At 38.3% G+C, this 24,901-nt stretch overlaps 1 protein-coding gene across 2 annotated transcripts in view; it reads right to left on the bottom strand.

The window, feature by feature from the left end:
- Positions 1 to 24,901, bottom strand: part of ELL2 (elongation factor for RNA polymerase II 2) — a 78,589-nt gene that overhangs the window by 11,881 nt on the left and 41,807 nt on the right. For both annotated transcript variants that reach the window (XR_006738687.1, XM_045566571.1), the window contains exons 3-8: positions 19,945 to 20,066; positions 15,098 to 15,261; positions 8,241 to 8,500; positions 3,235 to 3,359; positions 2,984 to 3,071; positions 584 to 1,151 (exon numbers count right to left, since the gene is read on the bottom strand). Coding sequence is in view for 1 of the 2 variants with exons in the window: in XM_045566571.1 (XP_045422527.1) it covers positions 584 to 1,151; positions 2,984 to 3,071; positions 3,235 to 3,359; positions 8,241 to 8,500; positions 15,098 to 15,261; positions 19,945 to 20,066 (1,327 nt within the window). In the remaining variant the exon portion in view is untranslated. The remainder of the gene's footprint in view (positions 1 to 583; positions 1,152 to 2,983; positions 3,072 to 3,234; positions 3,360 to 8,240; positions 8,501 to 15,097; positions 15,262 to 19,944; positions 20,067 to 24,901) is intronic.

Below are 24,901 nucleotides of genomic sequence, written 5' to 3' on the forward strand. Positions count from 1 at the left end.
GACCTGCAAATGTAATTGTACCTTGCCTGTTTTATAAAAAAGTTGACATTTCCCCTGTGCTAATATTAATTAAAGCAGGGGTGACCCTGTTTCTTTGGGAAAGAAGGAAATGAATATTTTTATTGCTAATTCAGTGTTTGGTTACATCAGTTCAAAAATGGCATATAATAAGTCATGTTGAGGTTGTATAACATCATAACAGATACAGAAAAAAAGCATCAAAGTCCACCTTCCAAAAGGGAGTCTCTAGACGATGACAGGGCGGATTTCAATTGCCATTTATTAATAAATATAGAAAACATGTTTAATAGTTAGCCAAAAGGAGACTGAAAATGACTGCTGTAGAATGAAAAAAAAATCTGCTCAAAAGCACAATCCTAAGATATAAATAATCTTAGTAATTAATAGTAAAAAACTTAGTAATTAAATAGATGGTCATTTGCTAGAAAAGCATTATTAAAAAAATAAAAAAGCATTATTAATTATAAACCATATAATCTCAAACTCATGATAATATGCTTTACCAGGCTCTTCCAGTTCATCTAGTACATGTAAGTTAGTTTTTTTTACAAAAGTGAAATACCTCCATTGGAATTCAGACTGGAGTTACTTAGGTTGGCAATTTCCTCTTCTCTCTTAAGGTCTTCCTCCTTTTCTTCAACAGTCTCAATGTCGTGCTTTTTTATTTGGTCCTTTTCCTTGTGTTTTTTAGACTTCTTTTTGGACTTTTTGTGAGACACTGAATGGTTTTCTTCCATAGGTTTTGGACACTTTAGAACTGAACCAGGGGGTAAGGTTTCTGGAGAAGTCCTAGAGGTATATTTGTCTTGCTGGTCCTCATAGATGCTACCATTTTGACTAAAACTGTCAACAGGTAGGTCTTGAGTCCCCCGGCCTTCTGGAGTGCTAGGGGAATTGGAGTTAGAATTTACAATCTGGGGCGGATGTGAGACGGGCAGGTGGGTTGAAGGCAGTGGCGGAGGGGTAGGGATGGCGGCAGTTGCAGGGGGCGGTGGGAGGCCTGCAGCAGATTTTTCATTGGTGGGATTCAAATGACCATTTAGTGTTGGCGGTACTCTGTTCGTCAAATGAGATATTCGGGCTTTTTTATTCATTAAAGGATCAATAAAATCTGAATCCAAAGGCCGTTTCTAGGGGAAGGAAAAGGGAAAAAGTGAGCCAGTTTGCACTGAAATTCAATAAATTCAATGCATACGTGACTGGTTAAACAACTGAGTAACCTTACTCATACTTAAGTCTATTACCAGGGTTGTGTTAACCTTTCTCTATGCTTACGCAAAAAATCCCAAAAACCAAACCAAACCAAAACAACAAAAGACCACCCAAAAGTGAAATAAACTTTTATGTCTAATGTCAAAAAGCAAAATCTGGCAAATGTATGTCTCCTGGAGTGTTTACTCAATTCTTTGTGATCATACAGCTTCACCCTAAGTTCCTAGAGAGACTACGCTGATTTTGGTGGATTATACCACTCAGGAGAGGCAGCTGCCCTCCACTGCGGGCCACGGTTGACCTAGTTATATTAAGTGAGAGGAGAAAGCAATTTGTCCCATTTGACTCTGTGAGAACCAACACAGCTAGGTAAAGGGCAATAAGCCTCCACTTATTTTAATCTCTAATGTGCCAAAATGCTCCAGTTACGAATACTGTCATTTATGAGTGTTATGGCTGTCATTTATCATTTCATCTTTCTTAGAGTGGAACAGCCAGCACTTGTAGTTTCTCTAAGTATCTCTATTACTGTTGAAATGGTATTTTTTACCCCTTACATATGTCTTCACCAGATTGGAAGATAAGTGTTAATAACTGGCCCATTAAAATAATGTGTTAGTACTTTCAAGAAAATTATGCTAATATTAGCCCAATCCAGCAACAACAAGAATAGTTGTTTATTAAAAGGGAAATTTAGACAGCCAAAAAGTATCAAGCATAAATTCATATTTATGCTTAAATGTAATGCTGTACCTTGTATTTGAGCTTGAAAGAAAATAAGCAATGCATTAATTTATTCTGTTTTGAATTTAACACCATTTACTTGGCACCCAGTATATAATTTGATCAGAGTAGAAATAGTTTTATGACCATTGGCATTAAATAAAAGTGAGGCTTCCACAGACATTGTACATGCAAGCACAGAATTGCTTTTTTTTTTTTTTTGCTTCTCCTCTGGTTCCTCACTATAGGTTTCTAACCTTTTCTGATGTGTGAACAGCCTTTTGCTCAGGCATGCTTACTGTTTTCCACACATCATCTACGTTTCCCCAATTCTTGGGAGCAGGGTCCAGAGAGAGACAGGACATCATGTCAGCAGCACTGGGGTGGGAAGGTCTGTTCCACAGTCCATCCAAAGTACCCGGGAGGGACACTGAGAGAGTTTTGAGGCTGGCCAGTCAGCTGAGAGCCAGGCAGGCTTGAACTGTAGTAGTCCTGCCTAGGACCTCCCATCTTTTTCTAGGATGGACTGAATCATGGGGAAAACTCAAACTGGAGAAGAATCTGATTGGGAGTATTCTGATAAGGATCCAATTAAAAAAGCTTTAAGAAAATACATGAAAATGCTATCACTTTTCATTTACTTGCTTATTGCAAATCCATTTTTCCCCAAGAATATTTTTCTGGAACATATTTCAGACAACATTAAATATTTTCAGTTTTCCAAATAATGTGAGAGTTATATGGGGCTGGATAAGTCTTCTAGTTAGTGACCATAGCAAAAAGTAGAAAATCTAAAACAAGACGTAAACTTTAAAAATGGAAAGCAAGATACTCATTGAGTACTCTGACAAACACTGCCGTGTAGTGGAAAGCGTTCTGGGCTGAGACCTAAATCCTAGGCTAAGCTTGGCCGTGAATTAGCTGTGTAGCTTTGGGCAGGCAAGCTTCACTTTATACCTCAGAGAAACTGACTAGCTGGCCCCTGAGGTCTGTGTCAGGTCTATGATTCTATCACCTCATGAAATACCTGGGGAGAAGATATAGCGTCTCTGTTAGAACATACTGGAGATTCTGAACGGCTGGTGCTGGCAGCATTCTGAGACGGATTTAGTTTTCTGTAAAGGACACACATACTATGTGTTATGGAGAGAATTTAAAAATGTTCACCCTTGATTGTCTTTCCCACCTTAACACTAAGATAACAATGATTGAAATACTTACAGACATCATTTTTAAAGGAAAAAAAAAAAAAAAAGGAAAAGGAAAAAATGAACTTACCTAGAGAGCACCGACTCCAATGACCGTCTGTCTATTTCATTGTATCCAGGCCAATCTCTTTGAAGCTCTTTAAAAACATAATCCTTTAAGGTATAGGAGAGGTCCTTGGGATTTAGATTGGCTACCTGGTACATGGTGTAAAAACAAAGCATTAGATATTTTGCTATTCCCTAACCTAAAACACGTGACCTTAAGGATTTGTACTGAAAATAACTACACCAATTGGCCCCAAAGGGATTGCTGGTTTTGTACATGCCATATCTCAATAAAAGCCATTCAACTTCATTTTGGGAATTAAAGTTTTATATACATGCCAAATGTTTTTTCCCTGAATGGCCATTGCATTTGTAATATTTTTAATCAAATAATAAGCCCACATTAGGAAAAAGAGGAAGATATTTTTTAAATCAATTTTTTCTAGTCAAAGGAATCCAAAATACTTATACAGTAGTACCTCCTTATCCCCAGGGGGTGGAGGGGATAAGTTCCAAGACCCTCAGTTGATGCCTGAAACTGTGGCTAGTACCCAGCCCTACGATTATTTTTTCTTATATATATAGACCTATGATAGTTTAATTTATAAATTGGGCAAAGTAAGAGATTAACAATAGATAATAAAATACAACAATTATAACAATGTGCCAACATCACTACTCTTGTGCTTTGGGGACATTATTAAGTAAAATAAAAGTTGCTTCAACATAAGCACTGCAATACCACAACAGTTGATCTGATAATTGATATGGCTACTACGCGACAAATGAGTGGGTAGCACATATACAGCGTGGATATGCTGGACAAAGGAATGATTCACGTCCAGGGCGGGACAAAGCAGGACAGCGTGAGATTTCATCATGCTACTCAGAACAGCATGCAATTTAAAACTCATTATTTATTTTTGAATTTTCCTATTAATATTTTTGGACAATGATTGACCTCAGGTAACCAGAACCCTAGAAAGCAAAACCATGGATAAGGGGAAACTACTGTATTACAAACATCATTATTTACTTCTGGTCATTAACTTCATTACTTTCCAGTCACAATAAAAATCCTTTATCACTTGCATTAAGTAGAAACCAAACAATGTCTGAATGTTGGGTTAAAACTTTCCTTTAGTCATTCACAGAAATTGTTATCACAAACAGCGTCAATTCTGATAACCCTGTCTGTCCTTTTTTTGGACAACCTAGCTTGCTCCTTGTACATGCCAATTCTCCCGAAGAACCACTTATTCAAAGTCCTTGAAATTCCCAAAACCAATAAATGGGAACATAAACCAAAGGAACCCTCAAATTACTGTTATTAGTCAGACAGTTTATTCCCATGTGTAATCTTTTCTTATCCCTTAACTACAATTCCTAGAGTATCTGGGCTTAGAAGCCATTAACTTCTCAAATGCATGGGTTCATGTGCCAAACCGAAAGTAATTTTCAAGGATAGGAGAAAGGTATTCTTGCCTGTCACTTCCTACTAGAATGGTCTTTTTAGTAACTTGACTTCTTTCTGTGTCTTTTTAAAGCAGTATTAAACATGATAGTTTATGCTTCTCTCAGTTTAGCTGAACAGTAATCTAATATTATTGTTATAAAGTAGAAAATAATAGGCTTATCTTAAAATTCAGATTTGTGAATAAATTAACATAGGATACAACCTGATTTCTTGAAGTGGAATAAATGCAACAGTCCTTCAATTTTCTATTGCCTTCAGCACTACGCATACTAATGCCCGGCTTCCACAGCAATCCTTTCTCTAGGTTTGGGTAATAGGACATTCTCCTGGTTTCCTCCTCCTTTCTCAGGACCTTTGTTTAAGTCTCCTTTGCTCACTGCTCTATATGCTCGAGTGCTCTTTTGTCCTGTTTTCTTCAATCTCCTCATTTCCTCTTAAGATGATTTCATTCATCTCTAGGACTTTCAATACCCAATCTATATGCTACTAATTCCTGTATTTATAACTCCAGCCCCATACTAGTCTCTGAACCCCACACCCTTCCTCATATGTAATTACCCACTGACATCCATCTCCATTTGGATATGTCTAACAGCATCTATTTCAGACAGAATTCCTGACCCTCCTTTGCCCCTTTTACCTATTCTTCTTTTATCCCTCTCCTTCTCAGTCAATGGCCCAATATCCATTCAGTTGCTCAGGACACAAACCTAGTCAATCACAGATTCCATTCTTTCCCTCACCCTCTCCCTATACCCAATCCACTGGCAAGTCTTAGCACAAAATAAACCATTTCCACTGTTCATGCTAGGTCAAACCACCAACACTTCATGCCTGGATTTCTGTAGTAGGCTCTTTTCAGTAGTCTCTCTCCTCTACTCCTGCCTCCCAAGCCATTCTTGCCATAGAAGTCTGAGTTAGCTTATTAAAAGTATAAATCAAATTACAGCATATCCTTGCTTAAAACTCTGTAATGATTTCCCATCTCACTCAAAATAAAATCTAAGCTTCTTGCCCATGCCAATGATTCTCTAGTATTCAACCTCTGCTTCCCTCTTCGCTGTGTTCTGGGCTTTCATCTTGAACACACAAACTTTCTCTTCCTCCAGGCCCCCAGAAGTGCTGACTGATCTTCTTATCTCTTCCTCATCATTTGGGCTAAAATGTAACCATCTGAGAAAGAGGTTTCCCAATCTCCCCACTCAAAGTAGCTGATCCTTCTCCCAGCTCCTCTCAACTCCCCATTCCACCTGAAATTGTCTCATGAATAAGCTCCACGAGGGCAGGGACCATCTATTGGGGTCATTTTGGGATTCTAGCATTCAGAACAGTGTCTGGTACATTCTAAATTAATACATTGAATTGAATGAATGAATGTTGAGCTTGAGCCAAATATCCAAATGTTAAGCTTGAGAAGAACATTATTTAGCTTTATCTAGTTTTCCTGATTTTGAAAATTTATTTTTTTCAGGAAAAGTCATTCCAAGAAAAAGAAGTTTTATTAACATATATCAGTTTGGTAATAAACAGTATTAAACTAAATTTCCTGGTGGACGTTAAGCATTTTTAAATTTAAAACAATCTTTCAAATTTCAGTGGGAGCCAACATCTTAGTTTATTTTAAAAACATATTATTTTGATGAATTAATAATGTTTACAGGGTGCCAAAAACTATTGTATAATTAACAAATTAGCAAATATCTCTATTGACATAGGCAATGCAGGGTTGATTATTTTAGGTAACTTGTTTGCCAGCCAGTTTGTCTGGGACAGAATAACCAGTTTTTGGATGATTTGTGTATCTTGCTGCTCTTTTTCTTTTACTTTCATGTCTACTTTTTCAGTTTCATTGGAATACAGCCATTTTATTTTTCTTGTAAGCTAGGAATGTTCAGAAAAGGGAACTTATAATTAGTTTAAGTCAAAGTTCTGACTGTGCCTCTGTTATCTTCCTTATGAGGATTAAATGAGACTGTGCCTGGTATATGGTACATGCTAAAAAAAAATGGTAGATGTCATTAGCCCTTCTGTGTTTTCACTAGGCCAACAGTTTCAGCCCATATCACACATTAGAATCATTAAGGCCTTATACAATATTTGGTGCCTTGGCCCCACCTTTAGATGCTTGGCTTTAGTTGCTTTGGGGTAGATTTGGGCACTGGTGTTTTTTAAAAGCTCCTCAGGGGACTCTAACATGCAGCCAGGAGATTATGCCTCTAGGTTCTATTCATACCAAAAGACCAGCACTAATAATTCTTATGTCCTACATTCTTAGCTATGCATATCTATACACATATAAATAATCACAGAACTGGTGCCATACATCAATATTAGTCTCTGTGTGAACTGCCCTGTAGTCATTTTGCCCTCTTCATCCTCTAACCCAGAAGGTAATTCACAGCCTATCTGGAGATGCAGTTATCAAACATTTTGTGATTCATAACGTGACTCTCTCTACTTTTCCAAATATAAAACTTAAACATACACACTCACATCCTCATTCATTCTCTCATTTTGTCTTTTGAACTCGTTTTTAAAACTGCTATGTGACATACAGATTTAAATTAAATGTTTTCAAAAAGCACCCAAAGGATTTAATAAAAATCTTTAAGATTGACCGAGATATCTTGAGGATTGGCTGACCCCAAACTAGAGATGATGTGTTTACCTTTTCATAACATTTAGTATCATGCCTTGAATATGAGAGAGAATGAAAAAACGGACTTGAAAGTGTTATTTCTTGGAATGACAGATGAAAACCTGTAGACTTTTTTAAACGAAAAAATTTAAGAACAACTTTGAAAATGCTATTGCTTTAGACAAAACAAAAAGAGATGGACCACTATTTATGGCAGATCTGAACTTGGAACCAACATTTATGACCTGAAGTCAGTATGAAAAATATAGGAAGTTAAAAAAGAAAAATAAAAAATATATAGGAAGTCTGATATACCACTGACTTTAACAAAAATAATGGCCTAATTTTATACTTAAGCTTGTGATTATAAGGTAACTGATCACAGTGAATACTTTACACTTTCATATCCTTTGATACAGACAAGTGACTGATCTTGGCACACCCAGTGACAGAAAAAAGTAGAGTAATAAGGGTAGCAAAAAGTATACAGAGCAAGACAAATTCTAAACTATTTAGTAGGCAAAAATATTCTGGCTTATACAAACCAAGGACCAACAGAAGACATTGTACAACTTCACCTATACTAACCAGTGAAAATTAAGGCAATGGTTTAGGTAATTCAAGTCTAAAAATAAACAACCAAAATTTCTTGCTTGTTTTTTTAATGGAATTTTAGGGCAAAATTTGGTTTGTCCAAATAAAGAAAATGCCCACATTTCAACTAGTTTTTAATTAAATGCTTAAAACAAGACGATTTAACTTAATCTTCAGGAGTTAGCAGTATATTTCACATGCCACTAATCAAAATGGTCCTGAAATTTCCTGATCTCAACAAGGATGATAATGACCACAGCCTTTTAAAATTAATTTTTCAACAAGAAGGTAAGCAGAAGGCCCTCTCTCCAGCTGTCCTCACCTGTTGCAGAATTGCTCCCAGTGAGTTCTTGTCTTTTTGATTGACACCATCTTTTTGGAGTCTAGCAAGCAGCTCAGGTTTCTTGTAGGCCTTCAGGGCCAGTAGGTGAATCACCCTGTCCCTATATGGCCGCTGAGAGACACTGCTGCTGCCATGTGTCTTTCGAATTGTATTTGCAGGGTTCATGGGGGTTGACCTTTTCCTCTCAGGCACTGCATCTGAGATGGCTTGAGGTGCTTTCCGAATTTGCACTCTTTTCCCTAAAGTCCGGTGGAAAAGACATTGTCACACATTTGCAAGTTAGAATATAACAAGCATCTCAGTTTCCAAAACTCAGATTTAGGTACCACTTCATTTCTGGAGGGAATAATAGCCACTTTATTTCAAGTTTTACTTTAAAGAGACATGCAAACAGAAATCATTTTAAATAAATGGCCTAAAATATGAATTAGGACTTTTTTTTTGATAAAACCATTTCTTGGAATACATATGCATTATACATGTATTTTGGCCACTTAGCTACATATGGATAATAATTAGTGAGACAAACTGTTAACAACAGATTGGATATTTTTAGATTGTAGGTTATTTCATGTTAAATGGAAATAAAATAATTTCCATGCTCACTTGTGCTATTTACAGAACTTAGATCTTATACAGAACCTGAATCTTTTAACCTTAAATAAACATATGCCATTCATGCAAAGCAGGTGGGAATATAGTGAGCATGGTGAATGTAAGAAATACCTATCAGAGCTAAGAACACACTCCTGGCTGAGCTGGGGCATTGCCTTAATAATTTCACAGATTCAGAAGCCACAGGGAGGGGGTCAGCATTCACTAGTGATATTCTTTTTCTACACATCATGACAAATTTTAAGACTCAAAAAATAAAACTAATCAACAGAACAGTCTCAGAGGGCCAGACAAACAGATCTACCCTCAGTGGTGCTGAGACTATACAGGCAAGCAAGTTACATGGCGAATGGGAAATGGCACAGAGGAGGCCTTCACACCGTTACTGCATGAGCCAGTGCCATTCCCGTAGTTAACCCATTTCCTGTTCACACCGAACGTTGACACTGGCAAGTGGCTACTTCTAGAATATATGTGGGCTGAAGTGCCCTGGATACTAGTGTATAGGTGCAGCATTCCTTGCGAGGAACAGAAAGTAGCATAAAACTATGTAAGACCCTCATTTTGATTTCTGAGGTAGAGTCTTTTAGCCCATTTAGTACACATTAAGCACCAACTCTATGCCCTCTGGTTAAAGAGGGGAAGAACTGGTAATGACATACAGTGCGGGGCAATTACCTTAGGAATAAGACTAGGAACTAGAAATAATGGATAAATAAAAGCAGCTTCTACAAGCTGTGGTGTAGGGTAACAGGTTACTGGGGCAAGAGCTTTACTGGATAGTAATTCTGTCCATGCTGGGCTCTGCAGGCCTTGTCAGAGAGCCTATTTGTTTTGTCGTCATCTTACTTCCAGTTAGGGAAAAAGGATGAATGCTCTCAAGAAACCTCTACCAGCTGGTATGTTTCTTTACTATCTGGACACAATCAACTGCAAATATCAAATCAAACTACTGCACAACAAAGGAACTCAGTATTAAGGGGATACTGCCTAATGATAAGAAAACTATTAAATTACATTTCGAGTTTTAGAGATAAATTTAAATCTGGTTTCTGTATTTTTCTTAGAGATAGCTGGATGTCAGATGGGAAAGAAACTAATATTTATCATGCACCAATTATGTGAGGGGCACTGTGCCAAGAGCTTCATATGTATTATCTCATTAAGTCTCACAGTAACCTGAATGTCCCCATTTCACAGATAAGAAAACTGAGGGCTTTAATGGGATATACTCAAATGCTAAAATGTTCACTTAGCATTTGGGAGGTTCTGTGATTTGATTAATACCCAAATTTTCCTACTTGTACTTCTTTGCAAGAAAGCTTTTATAAACAAATGTCTAATGCTTGCTGTTGCTTCATGTTCGGCTATAAGCTGGATGAGGGCAGGGTTGTGGCTGCTTTGTCTACCAGCAGACTCTGAGTCACTATTTGATGACTAAGTGAATGACAGCAAGAGAGTAAGTAAGCAGAGAAGCAGGAATCAACACTGTCCACATTTTCCCACATTTCTAAGCTGCAGGAGTGTGAACTTTGAAATTTCCAATGTGGCAAACACAAGCTTTCCAGTTCTCCATTTCTCAGTTGCAGTGGTGTTAACAAATATTACCATTCCTTGAAATTTTAATAGGAATTTGTCAAAAAAAAATTAGGGTCAAGGTCACAAATGTTTAGAAAATGGTATACATTTTACACTCCCTTCTTTTTTTGTCAAGTCACTCTTTTCCAAACCAAGCTGACTGTGGATACTGTCTCTTTCTCTCTTAATCTTTCCACCTTTCCCAACCCCCGCAAGGGACATGGGCAGAGAATGTCTTTTAGCTAAGCTCTCACACACTAGGATTGGTTATTTAGAATGAATTCAAGCCAGCAAGGCCAAAAAAAAAAAAAAAAATTAAATAAATAAAAATAGAAGTGACAGTATTGCTACCATGTTCCAGGTGCCCTACCTCCTCTGTACCTCTGATCCACCTCTGATCCTTGTCTCCGGAGGTCTCCAAGTCTACTGGGCTTACCCCCATCCCTCCCAGGAGCAGGCATACGGCAGACAAATGATGGAGGCTAACTTTGCCCTTCAGAAGGGTGTAAATATGATGTTTGACAAGAAATTAAGAGTCTGATCAGGGAGAGGACAGAGTTGGAGTCTTACCTGAGGCCTAGTGCTAGGCTATCACCTCCCCATGATACAATACACTCTCTTCACCCTTTACCTCATTTTAGAAAGCCAGTCACAGGAGAACCTATTTCATTCAAATGCTTGAAGGAACAACCCAGTCACAGGGGCCACTGAATTATACTCAAGGATCACTTGCTCACTACCCCCCCATCCCTTTTGTTCCTATTAAACAAGGAAGGAGTCTTCTGGTTTAAGGAAAGCGAGGCTACAGATGAAGAAAACATCAGTGATATAAATATTTATAGAATTGAGATGCTAAGGAAAGAAAAAAAAAGTAAAGTAGGAAAATGTCAGGTTTCAAGTAGGCAGAAGAAAGGCTTATTTTTATTTTTTATATTTGCCTCAGAAAAGCCCTTTTAATAAAGCCTATGGGAGAACCTAATTCTCTTCCCAGACCCAACTGCTAATCAATTCCCTGGACTCTTTATATAAACAGCAGCAGTGGGTCCAACAGGGTTGAGTAATCTGGGACTATAACTGAATCGTTGTTTCATAACAAGGAGTCCAATTCTAGTTTCTCCATTTAATAAGAGACGGTAAAATTATTTATCCCTCAATCTAATGGCACTGAGTAAACAATCTGAAGGCAAGGTGTTAGAACAGTCCTTCAAAAAGCATAGGGACTGCAGCCATCTTCTGCAGTTGTTTTTCTGTTCTGTGGAACCTGACCAGAAGCCCTGGCAACACAGACCTAGGGATTTAAAAACATCAACAGGCCCATGACAATGATGTGACTCTGTCTTGGTTAAATATGTAATTCACTGCAATGAAATCCATCTCTACCATTTGGCATTTGTGATTACTTTTTCAAAAGGCTTACTGCCAAAATGTATATACCCAACAGTCACAAAATGTTAGAACCATAAAGCACCTTAGATGTTAATCTAGTTCAAATATCCCTTCTTTAACATTTGAGAAAATTAAGATGTTAAATGATTTGTCTGGTCATTCAAAGATGTGCTAGCTCATCAAAGATAGGAAGGGTGGGGGTAGAAGTTTGGGAAACTGGAAACAGAATCCTAGAAATTAGATCAGTTGGGTTATTTTATATACCTAAATAAATATTAGTACATATAAAAATTTGCAATTCAATAAAATTCCAGAATTTAGGCAGGAGTCAGTAAGCAAATTTAAAATACTGGTAAACTGGAAGTAGCGGTGATTAGTGATTTTTTTTCTAAACAAAGGGGAAGGATTATAATAATGCAATCATGTTCATGACCAATATAAATGTCATAACTAGAAGTGGAAATATTACTGCAGAAATAATAATGTTTTCTAGGTTAAAGCCTTTCCTTTTTCACTGCAGGCAAAAAGGTTTTGTTTTTTTTACAGGAGGGTTGCAGAAGCTCATATTCCTGGGTAACTTGGCCAGGTGACTCTAGAGGCACAGTCTTCCTCCCCTTAAAATGGGCTTGTGCCCTCATTCAGCTGGTGGAGGCCTGGCATTGTACTGCTACAACACAGGTGAGTTTTTGGTGTCATTTTATATGATACAGTCAATAAAACTAAAGGGGTATCCCCTACTGTTTTGAGGAAAGCACACAACTTGTTAATGAGGCCATACTTATATCATTTGCTATTTGCTGATACCAACAACTTGATAAGTAAAATGGAGAGAGAATCATTACCCTCTTGATAGGGTGATTATGAGATTCGGGTGAGTAACTACATACAAAGTGCTAACCAGTACCTTGTGTATAAGCAAGCACTCAATAAGGGCTGGGTAATTTTAGTATTAAAGAGTAACTGACTAACATTTTAAAGAACTGAATGAAACAGAGAGTTTTCAAACACTGAAAGAAGCAGGAAAATACAATCGAAGCTACCTAGAAGAAAAGAAATACATGGGAAAGGGCTGGCCGCGGACAAGGTTAAAAGAAAAAGATCAAAATAGGACACAACATAGTAAAAAATCAAACCATCAGAATACAAGAGTCTTCTGCTCCCCTGCATTCAGAATTCATTGGACTTTTATTAACAGTAGCATGCTAAGTTTTGAACTTTGACGTGAAGAACTGAAGGGAGTCCAGAGGGGAGTAATAAAATAGTTAAAAGGGTTCGAATACAGGCTATATTAAGAAAAGTTAAAAGGAGCTGGGGTTATTTGACCTAGAGAATAAAAGGCTAAGGAAGTTAATGACAAGATTTAAGAGCAGAGAAGAACACTGTGCTGTGACAGCGAGCAGCCAGAGCCCTTAAGACAAAGCAGAGAGGAAAAGACTAAACAGAGTGCCCAGGCCAGCAGAGATCACTGCAGGGCTCTGATCACTGCAGGGTGTGTGTGGAGAGAGGGCAGCCAGCTCTTCTTAGAACAGTAAAGATGTAATCTGGTTCACATGTAAACTTTGATAACCTCAAATTTCCTGTGGTTACCTCCAAAATGTATAGAAATTATTTGTAGTGCCTATAAGGAACCTTGTAAATTCTAAAATACCCAGCCAGTACTATTAGGAAGTTATGGTCTGTGGGATTTGGGGTATTGAAAAGTCTGTTGCGTAAGCTATAAATAAACTGTACCTGACCCTACACAAACAAGCAAAAACACATGAACATGGGACACCCAAGGATCATTCAACAGAAAAGTACAGTCATCATCACTGATTTTCAAGCTTTGGAATAAATCAAGGTGAGGATTTGCAGCTAGTTATACTGGGCAGGAAAAAAATCATTTTGGTGGTTTGGGTTTTCTATTCCTTTGTCAAACGGAATTCCTTTGTAAAATGGTGGTACTGGATAGAGTAAAGCAATACTTTCAAAGCTACAGGGACAAATAATTTAGTTTGTATTAAAATGTAAGTGCAGCAGATCTTGTGTGTTTTAAAAATAATTTGAGATTGAGCCTAGTGGCCCAGAGAAAGAAAGCAGGCTAGAAGTTGTTACCTCACTCAGCAGAAAAGGGAAGGTGAGAAATCTCATTGCTGACAACTTACGGAGCAGGGAACTGGGCCCCGTGGGTACAGATACCCGGGGAAGCCATGAATTGTTGTTAAACCAAACTAAATGTATCTAAGCTAAGCACCAAGTCCCAGGGGCATTGGCTTTGTTCCAAAGAAAGACACTACTATTAAAGACACCAGTGGAGCTTCTCAAAGCTAAATGTATTATAGCTGGTTCAACAATGGGAAAATACAGAAGCAGAATTATATCAAACTTTAGAAAGATGTTGCTTAAGGGATTTGGTTCTTCAAGAGACTGTTTTTGTGAGCATTTAAGTTTCCAAATTAATGTCCTTTCATCATTTACTATAGAGTGACTTGTGTTATTAAACTGACTAAGACTGAAAGATATCATCCTCACACCTGATAATTCCTCTCTATTATTGTTAACACTGTGAATTGACTCCTTAAAGTTGTTAGGGTCACTATTCATAAAAGAGAGACTCATCTTGCCAGTATGGCCTTACTTCCCCTCAATCTAATGGATATTTGAGTGAGCTGATGATAAAAATGATAGGCGTGGGGTAGGCTCTTAGTTAACGGGCAGATGAGGTTGAGGAACACAACTGAGGTCCCAAAGATGCATCACTCTAATGCTCTGCTGTGAAGCTTTGCTATAAGCACATTTTGTCCTTCTGCAATAAAAAAAATCCTTATTGTACAAAGATCCTGTGAAAATGTAAGCAAAACCTGCAACAATGAGGCTATCAACTCATTAATTTTATTAGCAGATTTTATTGTAAAAATAGCCCTACAAAAAGGCAAAACAAGAAACATACTGTCCATCACTGCAATTACATCATCTAGTGACAAAATGGTACCACTATTACAACTTCATGCAGTAACATGACCAGATCCCAGTTTTATAAAATAATAAGTAGTCAACAGAAGATTCAGTATTTAGGAAAGTTGTAAAGCTTTAAAATGTGTTCCTCAATTTACCAGCAGTCTGAAAAGAACAAATGACCTTTTTTTGACCATGTTATACAAAATGTTCTGAAAACTAATTTCTATATTTTCATTCAGTTAATATTACCGGTATTTACCTACAGTGATCTTGAATTACTCCAATCAATCATCAAGAGGGAGAAAGATATCTATACAAACCTACATATGGTCCCCCGGGTTTGATAACTTTTGTGCTTCGGTTGCGGGATTCCTCCTCTGCCTGGGTCATTCTTTCTCGTGTCATCTGATACGAGTCATTTGTTGCACACACTGTAATTTTATCTTGTATAAATCCCAGGCAATTGAGCTGAGAGGCTCCGGAGCTGTCAAGTAAGACAGTGGCTTTGTTAGAGATGACCCTCATTTCGCACAATAAAGGCAAGCAAAAATTGTATAAAATCCTAAAATCAGGAGCCCAAATATAAGTTTGCGAATCAATATTAACTTTTAAATGTAAAGATTATTTAATATATTTAAGTTCCTCTTCTTCATATCACATTTTTTTCCTATTCTGAATATAATGGATGAAATGAGCTTTCAGAGACCAAATCCATAAAATTTTGAGAAAAAAAAATCGGTACTTAAGGACAGAGCCCCAATGGACATTGTAGCTCTACCTTCATTTAATAGTCAACTGTTTTTAAAAGTTACCTACCATGAGTATGAGAAATGTTAAGAAGTTTACTTCTAGTGGAACCACAATATGCATGATTGAAAACTGACTAGATGAAATGGGCCTGCCACATTTTGTTTTAATGACGTATTAATTTTAAGGCTAAAATACTAACAAACATGAGAGCATACTTTTGTATTACTCCAAAGTTCCTAAAAATTTGAAGAATTTGTATTTACCACTTTGTTAAATCTCTGTAATATGACCTATTTATATAGCAAAGGTTGATGAAAATGCAAGTGATTTTTGTAGAAATATTTTTATAAAAAACTTTTATTGAAACAATCATGAATATTAACATGGACCCAGAAGATGAGTCACAGTAATATGTTAATATTAGGGCAATCATGGTAGTAGTCGTAACTGGTGTTTTAAAAAGAAATTATGATGGCCTTAAAATAAACTAGAATATAAAAGTAATAAAAGTGACACTAGAGTTCCTAAGAAATAAAGGTTGATGAAATTTTTGTAAATTTCTAATAACTGTCTTTACAAATGCTATTGTTTAAAAATCAGTTCATTTATTTCATAAATACTTATTGGGCAGGTACTGCATGCCTGGCAATGTGAGAGGCACAGAGGCTGTGACAGGGACTAAGACAGACGTGGTCCCTCCTTCAAAGAGCTCTCTGTCTAATGAGTGAAATTACAACAAGTGTGACAAATGCCTGGGAGCAGGGGACTCCCAGGAAGGGTATCTCACCTGGACTTCCTAGAGGAACCGATGTGTGAGCTGATGTAGAAAGATGACTGAACAAGGGGGAGTAAGGACTAAAGGGTTCTAGGAGGATAACCAACCTGTGCAGGCCCAGGACGAGCAAGGAGAATGTTTTCAGATTGGCCAAAGAGAGCAGGAAAGGACAATTAGAGATAGGGCTGAAGAGGGAATGAGAAGTAGGTCACACAGGGCTCCGGGGGTCATGTTATAGATTTTGAACTTTATCCCAAGAATAACAGTGGTTGAAAACAGTGGAAGGGAAATACCTCATTTGTATTGTAGAAAACTCAGTCTGGATGGAGAATAGATTGGGAGGAAGGGGGACACAAGAGGGAAAGCAAAGAGACCAGTTAGGAGGCTACCAGGCAGGAAGTGACGGCATGAATCAGAGTAATGAAATGAGAATGTAGAACAGGAGACAGATTCCAGAGATAATGAGGAGGCAGGATGGACAGGATTCAGTCAGTGGTTAGCCACGGGGGAGAGGGGAGGAGGGATATTAAAGATTATGCCCAGGTTGCTAGATAAATGGGCTGCCATTTATTGAAACATTGAACACAAAATGAAGGGCAGGTTAGGAGTAGGGTTGGGAGAAAGAAAATAAGTTCAGTGTCAGAGATGGTGACTTTGAAGGAATGAGGAGAGAAGGGGTCTCAGGAGGGAACCAGCTGTGAAGAACACTAGTATTTAGCCAACAGGAAGGAAAGGAGATCACATGAGACTGAAAAGCCACAGCCAAAGAGGCAGCAGGGAAACTGGAAGAGTACTGTGTTAGGGAAGCCACTGGAATAGAATGCTTTAACCAGCAGAGAGTGGGCAACAGTATGAAACACTAGCAACAAGTCCAGAATAACAGGGAACCAATAAGCATCCACTGAATTTAGGGGCAAGGAGGTCATGTTCCCCTTGGGGGAGCAGTTTCCGCGGAATGTGGTGATGGTCGCCGTGGTGGTGGGAGCTGAAGCCAGACTTTGTGCTGGGAAGTGAGTGTGAGTGGTTGTTTCTGCTTTTTATTTTCTTTTTTAATGAGACAGACTTTAAGCATGTTTGCTGAAAAACCAGCGAAAGAGGGAAAGTAGGGAGAAAAGGGTTTAACCCCCAGGGAAGCAGGATGGAGGGAGACCGGTGGGAGGAAATGACTGTAGTAGAGAGAAGGTCTGGTGGCAAGAAGTTTGTATTTTAACATCTCTCTCCATTATTTACTAAGTAATTTAAATAGTGAGAATAAACTAAACCTACTGCCAACCATGATGAAGCTTTTACTGCTTGAGGTTTGGAAACAGATCTTTACACAAAAACAAAATGGAGCTAAACCCTGCGAGCAACAAGGTACTCCCAAGTTTAGGACATAGGTGTATAAATGTTCCCTTAGTGTTTCTCTAGCCTAGCTCACTGTTTCCCACACTTGAGTGTGCATTGCTGTATGCTATATGCCCCAAACTATATTTTCACTAAGCCTGTGAATGGGTAGATTTAAGGGATTTTTAAAAGGTAATTTTGACCATGAGATTTCCTCCATTTTGTATATGAAAAAAGTGAGGTTCTATAAGGTTTTAACATGTAATTAAGAGGAATAGTTAATCCATGTTTGTTGAATATTTATTTACTGAGCATTTATTTTGAGCTCAGCCAGCATTGTGACACTAGAAAAAGGGCATAAGAAGGCACCTGCTCTTGAGGGACTTGCAGTATTGTTGGAGAGACAAGGTCCATGGGAAACATAAAAATTAAATTGAATAGAAAAGGTGGAGCCAGATTAAGGACAAGTTTGCTTGCCAGGCTGAGAACTGGAAGTTTGAGTCTTTTGTTTTCACAGCAGCAAATTTCAATTTACACCCCTACCACATCATTTTATAAAGCACCTTGGATCATACTGAAGGGATACATTTGCCCCAATTTTCTCACAATAACTGTTTCTGTTCTCTTGCTGCATTATGTATAGTTTTTTAAGTGACCTTAAAAACTTCCCCAAACAAGCAGGATAGAAATAAACATACAAGGTATTTATGATGTAAGGGCAAAGCCTTATTATTAATACTTATGATGATATGACTAGTTTTGAAGAGGGTATTAAGTTCCTTAATAAAATTCCTAAGGGGACATAGCTCCATTTGATGTCAAAATGTGCTCACTGTAATAAAATAACTATCTAAAGACAAGCAGGACAGACAATGGCACCACATTTAGAAATCAGCACGCCCTGTGGTGTGTAAAGAATACTGGGCTGGGAGTTAGGAGAACTCACTTCTCATTTAGTCCAGCCATTAACTAAGCAGCTGTGTAACTGTGGATAAGTCACCTGTGAAATGAAACAGTTGACTCACACAATCACTAAGGACCCTTATACTTGGTGGTTCTATAATCTATCACAGTTCTGTTCAATAAAACTTTCTGCAATAGTGGAAACGTTCTATATCTGTGCCGTCTTCTATGACAGCTACATGTAGCTAGTGTGAATGAGTAATGAAATTTTAAAATCTTACTTAATTTTTGTCAATTGAAATGTAAATAGCCACATGTGGCCAGTGGCTACCCAGTGGACAGAAAAGTCTATGTATATAATCTATAATATATGCAATTCATGCCCAAAAATATAAGTTTGAGGGTAATTTTCAGAAAGCAAAATTAGTATACACTCTAGGAAAATGGTAGATTAAGATAAAACAAACAAAAAGTTATTTAGTTACCTTAAATGGGAGGATAAATTTAGAACTCATTCTTTCAGTGAAGTGTCTTATTTTGCATCTCTGCCTCCTGTGCCTATTTCAAACATAGCTTTCCTTCCTCTTTCTTCCACAGCCAGCAAGTGCTTGCAAGTTTCAAGTACTGCACAGATGGGCAATGGAGATGGACTGGGCTGGGGTGCTTTGGCTAATGTCAAAGCCTTACACACTGAAGAAATGAGAGAGACCCCAAGCTCCCCTGTCTCTATGCAGGGGCAGAACAACTACCCCCTACTCAAGGGCCCATTCTTTAATCAGAAACAACCAAAGCAAAGAAGAGTAAAACAAGTGGCTTATTGTTTATAGAGGATCTAAGTAGATAAGGGATCCATGGTACACTGGGGTGTGAGTATGTATTCTTGTCTTTCCTTTTTTTTCTTTAAATCAGGAGAAGTGACTGCTATACTGAGGTTAATTCTAGTTTCCATGCTGCTGTGGAATAAAAAATTTTAAAAATATGCCTTAAAACAAGACTTGAACAAGGAAGAAGGAAGAGGATATGCGAGATGTATATTTTTTCCTCCTTGAGTGTGAGCCCTGAGTATGTCATAGACACTCTTATTTAAATGCAATCAATAAAACCTTTTAAAAAATCCTCAAAATTGTCCTTAGTTTAAAAAACTCCATATTTCATAGGTAAAATATCTTCTGTACCTTAAAAGCCCCACAAGGGAAAAGAATCTTAGAATTTTTATGGTTGTATCCCAGTGACAAATATAGTTTCTAGTACATATTAGGTGCTTAATATTTTTTAAATAAATAAATGAGCTCTGCAATTCAATTTAGGAAACATGTATGGAATGGTTACTATATGTTAACATTTTATTGTTTATTTTTTAAAAAACCCTCTTAAAAATTATTTTCCCTTCAGCGTACCTTGAAAAGTACTTACCTGGAGAATGTTTGCTGGATGCAGTCAAAGCTGCCCTGTGGGTTGTCTTTGCCCACATTTGACAAATAGAAGTTAAAGTTATGGACTTCATTGAGGGGGTCATTTTTGGGAATTTTGACAAGCTAAAAGGGTGGGGGGAAGAGAAACACCTCAAGTTATAAATCAAAGATCTTATGACTGACTTACTAATTTTTCAAGTGACAATAATTTCATACCCAAGTGCTCGTGATATACATCTTTACAACATTTAAGTGACCAAAATAATTCAAGCAATCTGGCAAGCACGCCTGTAACTTACCACATTCTTATTTCTATTTTCTACCCATAAGTGTCAGTAATCACTTCTGCTTGGTAGTTTCTATTCATTTGTAAGAGGAACCGTCTTCATTTCAAGCTAGCAAGCGACTACAGTTTTTATGGAAGAGTTATTAATGAATTTGCTAAAAAGCTCTTCCTCCTTTGAGCTATGTACGTTTTGTTTTTGGCTGACATGACTCCCTGCTGAATAGCTTCTGGATATTTAGGTGGTCTCTGAGATACAGTCCCTATCCCAATCTTTTGCTTTCTTAATAAAAACACATTTCAATTCTTTCTTTTTTGAGTAATATTTCTGAAGAAGAATAACTAGCAGCATAAGGTTAATGCCATAATTACATTCAGAGAAAAAAATGTGGCTGGGGTGTTTCTCCCTGCCTGATGAGTCCATTATTCATCCTTGCGTTTATGGAACAGGGTCAGCAGCCTACAGAGATGATTCTGCAGGCCACTCCCAGGCCGAGCCCCAGGCAACACTGCAGAACAGGCACTGTGTTTTCTAGGCCTTGCTCAAGGTCTAGTGTCCCTACTAGATGGGAAGCCCTATGAGCGAAGGGACAGGGTTGCTGGAGATGACTGAGGCCTGCATCAGCCACATTTCCTGGCACATGGTCAGAGCTCAATAAATGCATGTGAGTAATTGGAATCTTCTCACTGCCTTTCAACTGCTTCCCCCTTTCTAGCACCTGAAACCTTTCTTTCCTTGGGTCTGCCATGGCATTAGGTAATAATATTAAAAGGATTTGTTAGTAGGAACACAAAATACAACTCTCCACTCTCCAAACACACAATCTTAGTAATTTAATAGACAAGTAGGGAGCCCCCTCCTCATTTTTATAATTCTCATTTATATTCCCCCAAATCTGTGCTTTCCATTATCAGAAGAAGATGACTCAGAGCTAACTGGCTGCTAAGTGTGTGTATGTGCTCACGTGTGCATGCACACACACACACTCATGACTGTGTTAGTGAAAAGAACTGGAGCCATCAATGTCCAACTCCTCCTTCTCTCCCACTCCCAGAAAAAAGTAAAAAAAAAGTTAAGCAGAAAGACAATTTGGTGCAGTATCTGGCACACAGTAAACATGCAATAAATATTTGTTGAAGGGATGAATGAACAAGGAGAAGAAATAGAAAGTCAAAGAAAAATGCCTTTTCACAGGAGATTCAGAACACTCAAGGAGAACTTGAAATGTTGAGTTCCACCAAAGATGCTGAGTATTAGATAATATTCCATTGAACCTCCGTCACCCATGAATTTAAACTATCTTCAACTCCCTGGTTTAAATTAGTCTCAATCCCTAGAATAACAAGTTTCTGCCTTTATTATCTACTCCATAAATAATATCTGTGGGGGCTCTAAAGTTATTCTTTAATTACCCAAATTTTCCTCAGTTCTAAAATGCTGTAACTTTGTGAACAAGTCTTAATTTACTCTCTAGGTAGGCACTCCATCAGGCTGTCTTACTGGTGGTGTAAACTGAATGCCTAGTTGGCACACACACGCCGGTGACTTCTTAATTCTACAGCAGTGAGGGCAGACAGAGCAGGAGCCAAAGGAATGCTTGCATCAGACACAAAAGAACGTAAGTCCAGCTGTATGCTGGTGTAACAGCACTCACTGATGTCTGCTCTTGTTTTTCGGAGAACAGCAGGATTCTGCTAACAGAGAAGGGATGTGCAATACAGCCTAGAGCCTCCCTACGGCCTAGGAGAGGAGGTGGACATGTAAGAAAGGTGTGGACATCTGAATAAAATCCCTTCCCCAACGATGACTCACTTAACTTCCATCCATCTTCTCCCTAACCCTGCATCTAGATCTGCAGAACCTGGCTGGGCAGATTTTTATGGTGGTTGGGGCTCCATTTCAGGCTTTGGCTTCAGTTTAGGTCTAAAGTTTTCCTGCCTGTGCAGTTCAGGTTTGGGAATATAGCAGCACTTTACCATCAGAGTGTGAAAGATCGCCCCATTTGGAAGATTCTAAATTGCATTTCAAAAACTAGAATCATATAGTTCTTTCCTAGTTTTCAAGAGTAACTAAAGTCTATACTGAAATTCTGCAAATGTTCAGCATTCATTGGAAATTGTTAACTTAATTACTGGAGTCATTTAGCTCAGATGTCTACTAAATAGAGTATTATAGGAAAGCTCTTAACAAATCTTTATATTACTTAAATGTAGGTTTTTCCTTTCTCATCCTCCAAACTGCCAAATTGCGCAATCCTCCAAACTTAACATTTATGCTTTTTAAGGTGAAAGAATTACCTTTCTATACATTTTTCCACTTTATTTTTAAAAACATGCACACATGCAATTAGAGTCTAGTCTAAATTTGAATAGCTCAATAACAAAAATGCTTGTGTAAATTAATTACTACGTACACCCCTCAAAGCATTATGGTCTGGCCTGATGGTAGACACAGAGACTTTCATGATCTTTTTTTTTTTTTGAGACAGAGTCTCACTCTGTTGCCTGGGCTAGAGTGCCGTGGTGTCAGCCTAGCTCACAGCAACCTCAAACTCCTGGGCTCAAGCGATCCTCCTGTCTCAGCCTCCCATGCAGGTGGGACTACAGGTATGAGCCACCATGCCCAGCTAATTTTTCCATTTTTTATAGAGACAGGGTCTCGCTATGTTGTTCCAGCTAGTCTTGAACTCCTGGCCTCAGGTGATCCTCCTGCCTTGGCCTCCCAAAGTGTTAGGAGTACAGGCATGAGGCACTGCTCCCAACTTATATTCTTATTCTTTAAAAGTCTCTTGAATAGAAAAAAAGGCATAGACTTAAAAAATATGATCATGACTAGAATAGGAAAGAACCAGATTAAATAGAAATAACGTTTTAAAAAATCATATATAACCCATGTTATGTACCCACTGAAGTTTTCTTTCTTTTTTTTTTTTTTTTTGAGACAGAGTGTCACTGTGTTGCCCGGGCTAGAGTGAGTGCCGTGGCGTCAGCCTAGCTCACAGCAACCTCAAACTCCTGGGCTTAAGCGATCCTACTGCCTCAGCCTCCCGGGTAGCTGGGACTACAGGCATGCGCCACCATGCCTGGCTAATTTTTTCTATATATATATATTTTAGTTGGCCAGATCATTTCTTTCTGTTTTTTTTTAGTAGAGACGGGGTCTTGCTCTTGCTCAGGCTGGTCTTGAACTCCTGACCTTGGGCGATCCACCCGCCTCGGCCTCCCAGAGTGCTAGGATTACAGGCGTGAGCCACCGCGCCCGGCCCCCACTGAATTTTTCTAAAGATCATGTTACACATAGATCGGAATAGGGGTTCTCAACAAACGGCAATTTTGCCCCCCAAGGAGACATTTGGTCTGGGAGGGTGCTATTGGCATCTAGTGGGAGGCCAGAGATACAGCCAAACACCCTACAGTGCACAGAACAGCTCCTACAACAAAGAATTACCCAGTCTGAAATGTCAGTAGGGTCAGGGCTGAGAAATTTTGGATTAGAAATAGAGGTAGGTCAATCCCTAACAAGAGAAGTTAGAACTCTAACTTCATTGATTTCTAAAAGTCAATGAAGAAGTGGAAGAAAAAATGGTGTCTTTAAAGCAATATGAGTACCCATTTTATTTCAAATGAAAGGAGCCATTTTAACTTATTTGAAACACGTATTCTAGTTTTATAACTTTGAATCAGAAGAAATTGTACAGCAAATAAGATAAGTACACACTGGGCACATTGAAAGAATATTTAGCGATAGAATGTGAAGATTAAGTTTCTACTACAGATTAACTTCTGCAAATTTTCCTAAGTATCATAAAGCCAACAAATAAACAAATGGCTTAAGGGGAGCCATAAAAAAATATTTTTGGAACATCTACTCTTGATATCAATTTTTTTAAAAAAGAGGTCTTGGGCTGGGTGCGGTGGCTCACGCCTGTAATCCTAGCACTCTGGGAGGCCGAGGTGGGTGGATCGCTCGAGGTCAGGAGTTCGAGACCAGCCTGAACAAGAGTGAGACCCCATCTCTACTAAAAATAGAAAGAAATTATCTGGCCAACTAAAAATATATACAGAAAAAAATTAGTCAGGCATGGTGGCGCATGCCTGTAGTCCCAGCTACCGGGGAGGCTGAGGCAGTAGGATCGCTTAAGCCCAGGAGTTTGAGGTTGCAGTGAGCTAGGCTGACGCCACGGCACTCACTCTAGCCAGGGCAACAAAGTGACACTCTGTCTCAAAAAAAAAAAAAAAAAGAGGTCTTGAAAAGACCATAACTTACTGTGAACAAACTCAAAATAAGAAAAGATCATTTGAGGATAAAGAAAGTGAATCTTTGTACAGTGATAGTCTCTGAGAATTCTGTTCCCCTATTAAGTTCTAAAAACCTTGTTGGTAATAACAATTATAGAAAAAACTAGTATAGTTTTCAGCTTAAAAAAATACAGAGTAACTCTTATCTGGAGAGTGCTTTTAATCCCTACCATTCCTCCTTATTCTTACATATACCACACACAGTAAGATTCCCAGGCTGTTAACTATCAGTGACAAACCATCTCTGGCCTCAATTCTGTGAAAGATAGTACGATAGCAATACTTCACAACAATCTCTCCTTCCCACTTGTAACACCGTGGGTGTGTGTATGTAAGCATCATGCCGACTGGCTGGGGCAAACATCAGGGTAAATGG

Source organism: Lemur catta, chromosome 12 (assembly GCF_020740605.2).
Source record: "Lemur catta isolate mLemCat1 chromosome 12, mLemCat1.pri, whole genome shotgun sequence".
In the NCBI taxonomy this organism is placed as follows: Eukaryota; Metazoa; Chordata; class Mammalia; order Primates; family Lemuridae; genus Lemur; species Lemur catta.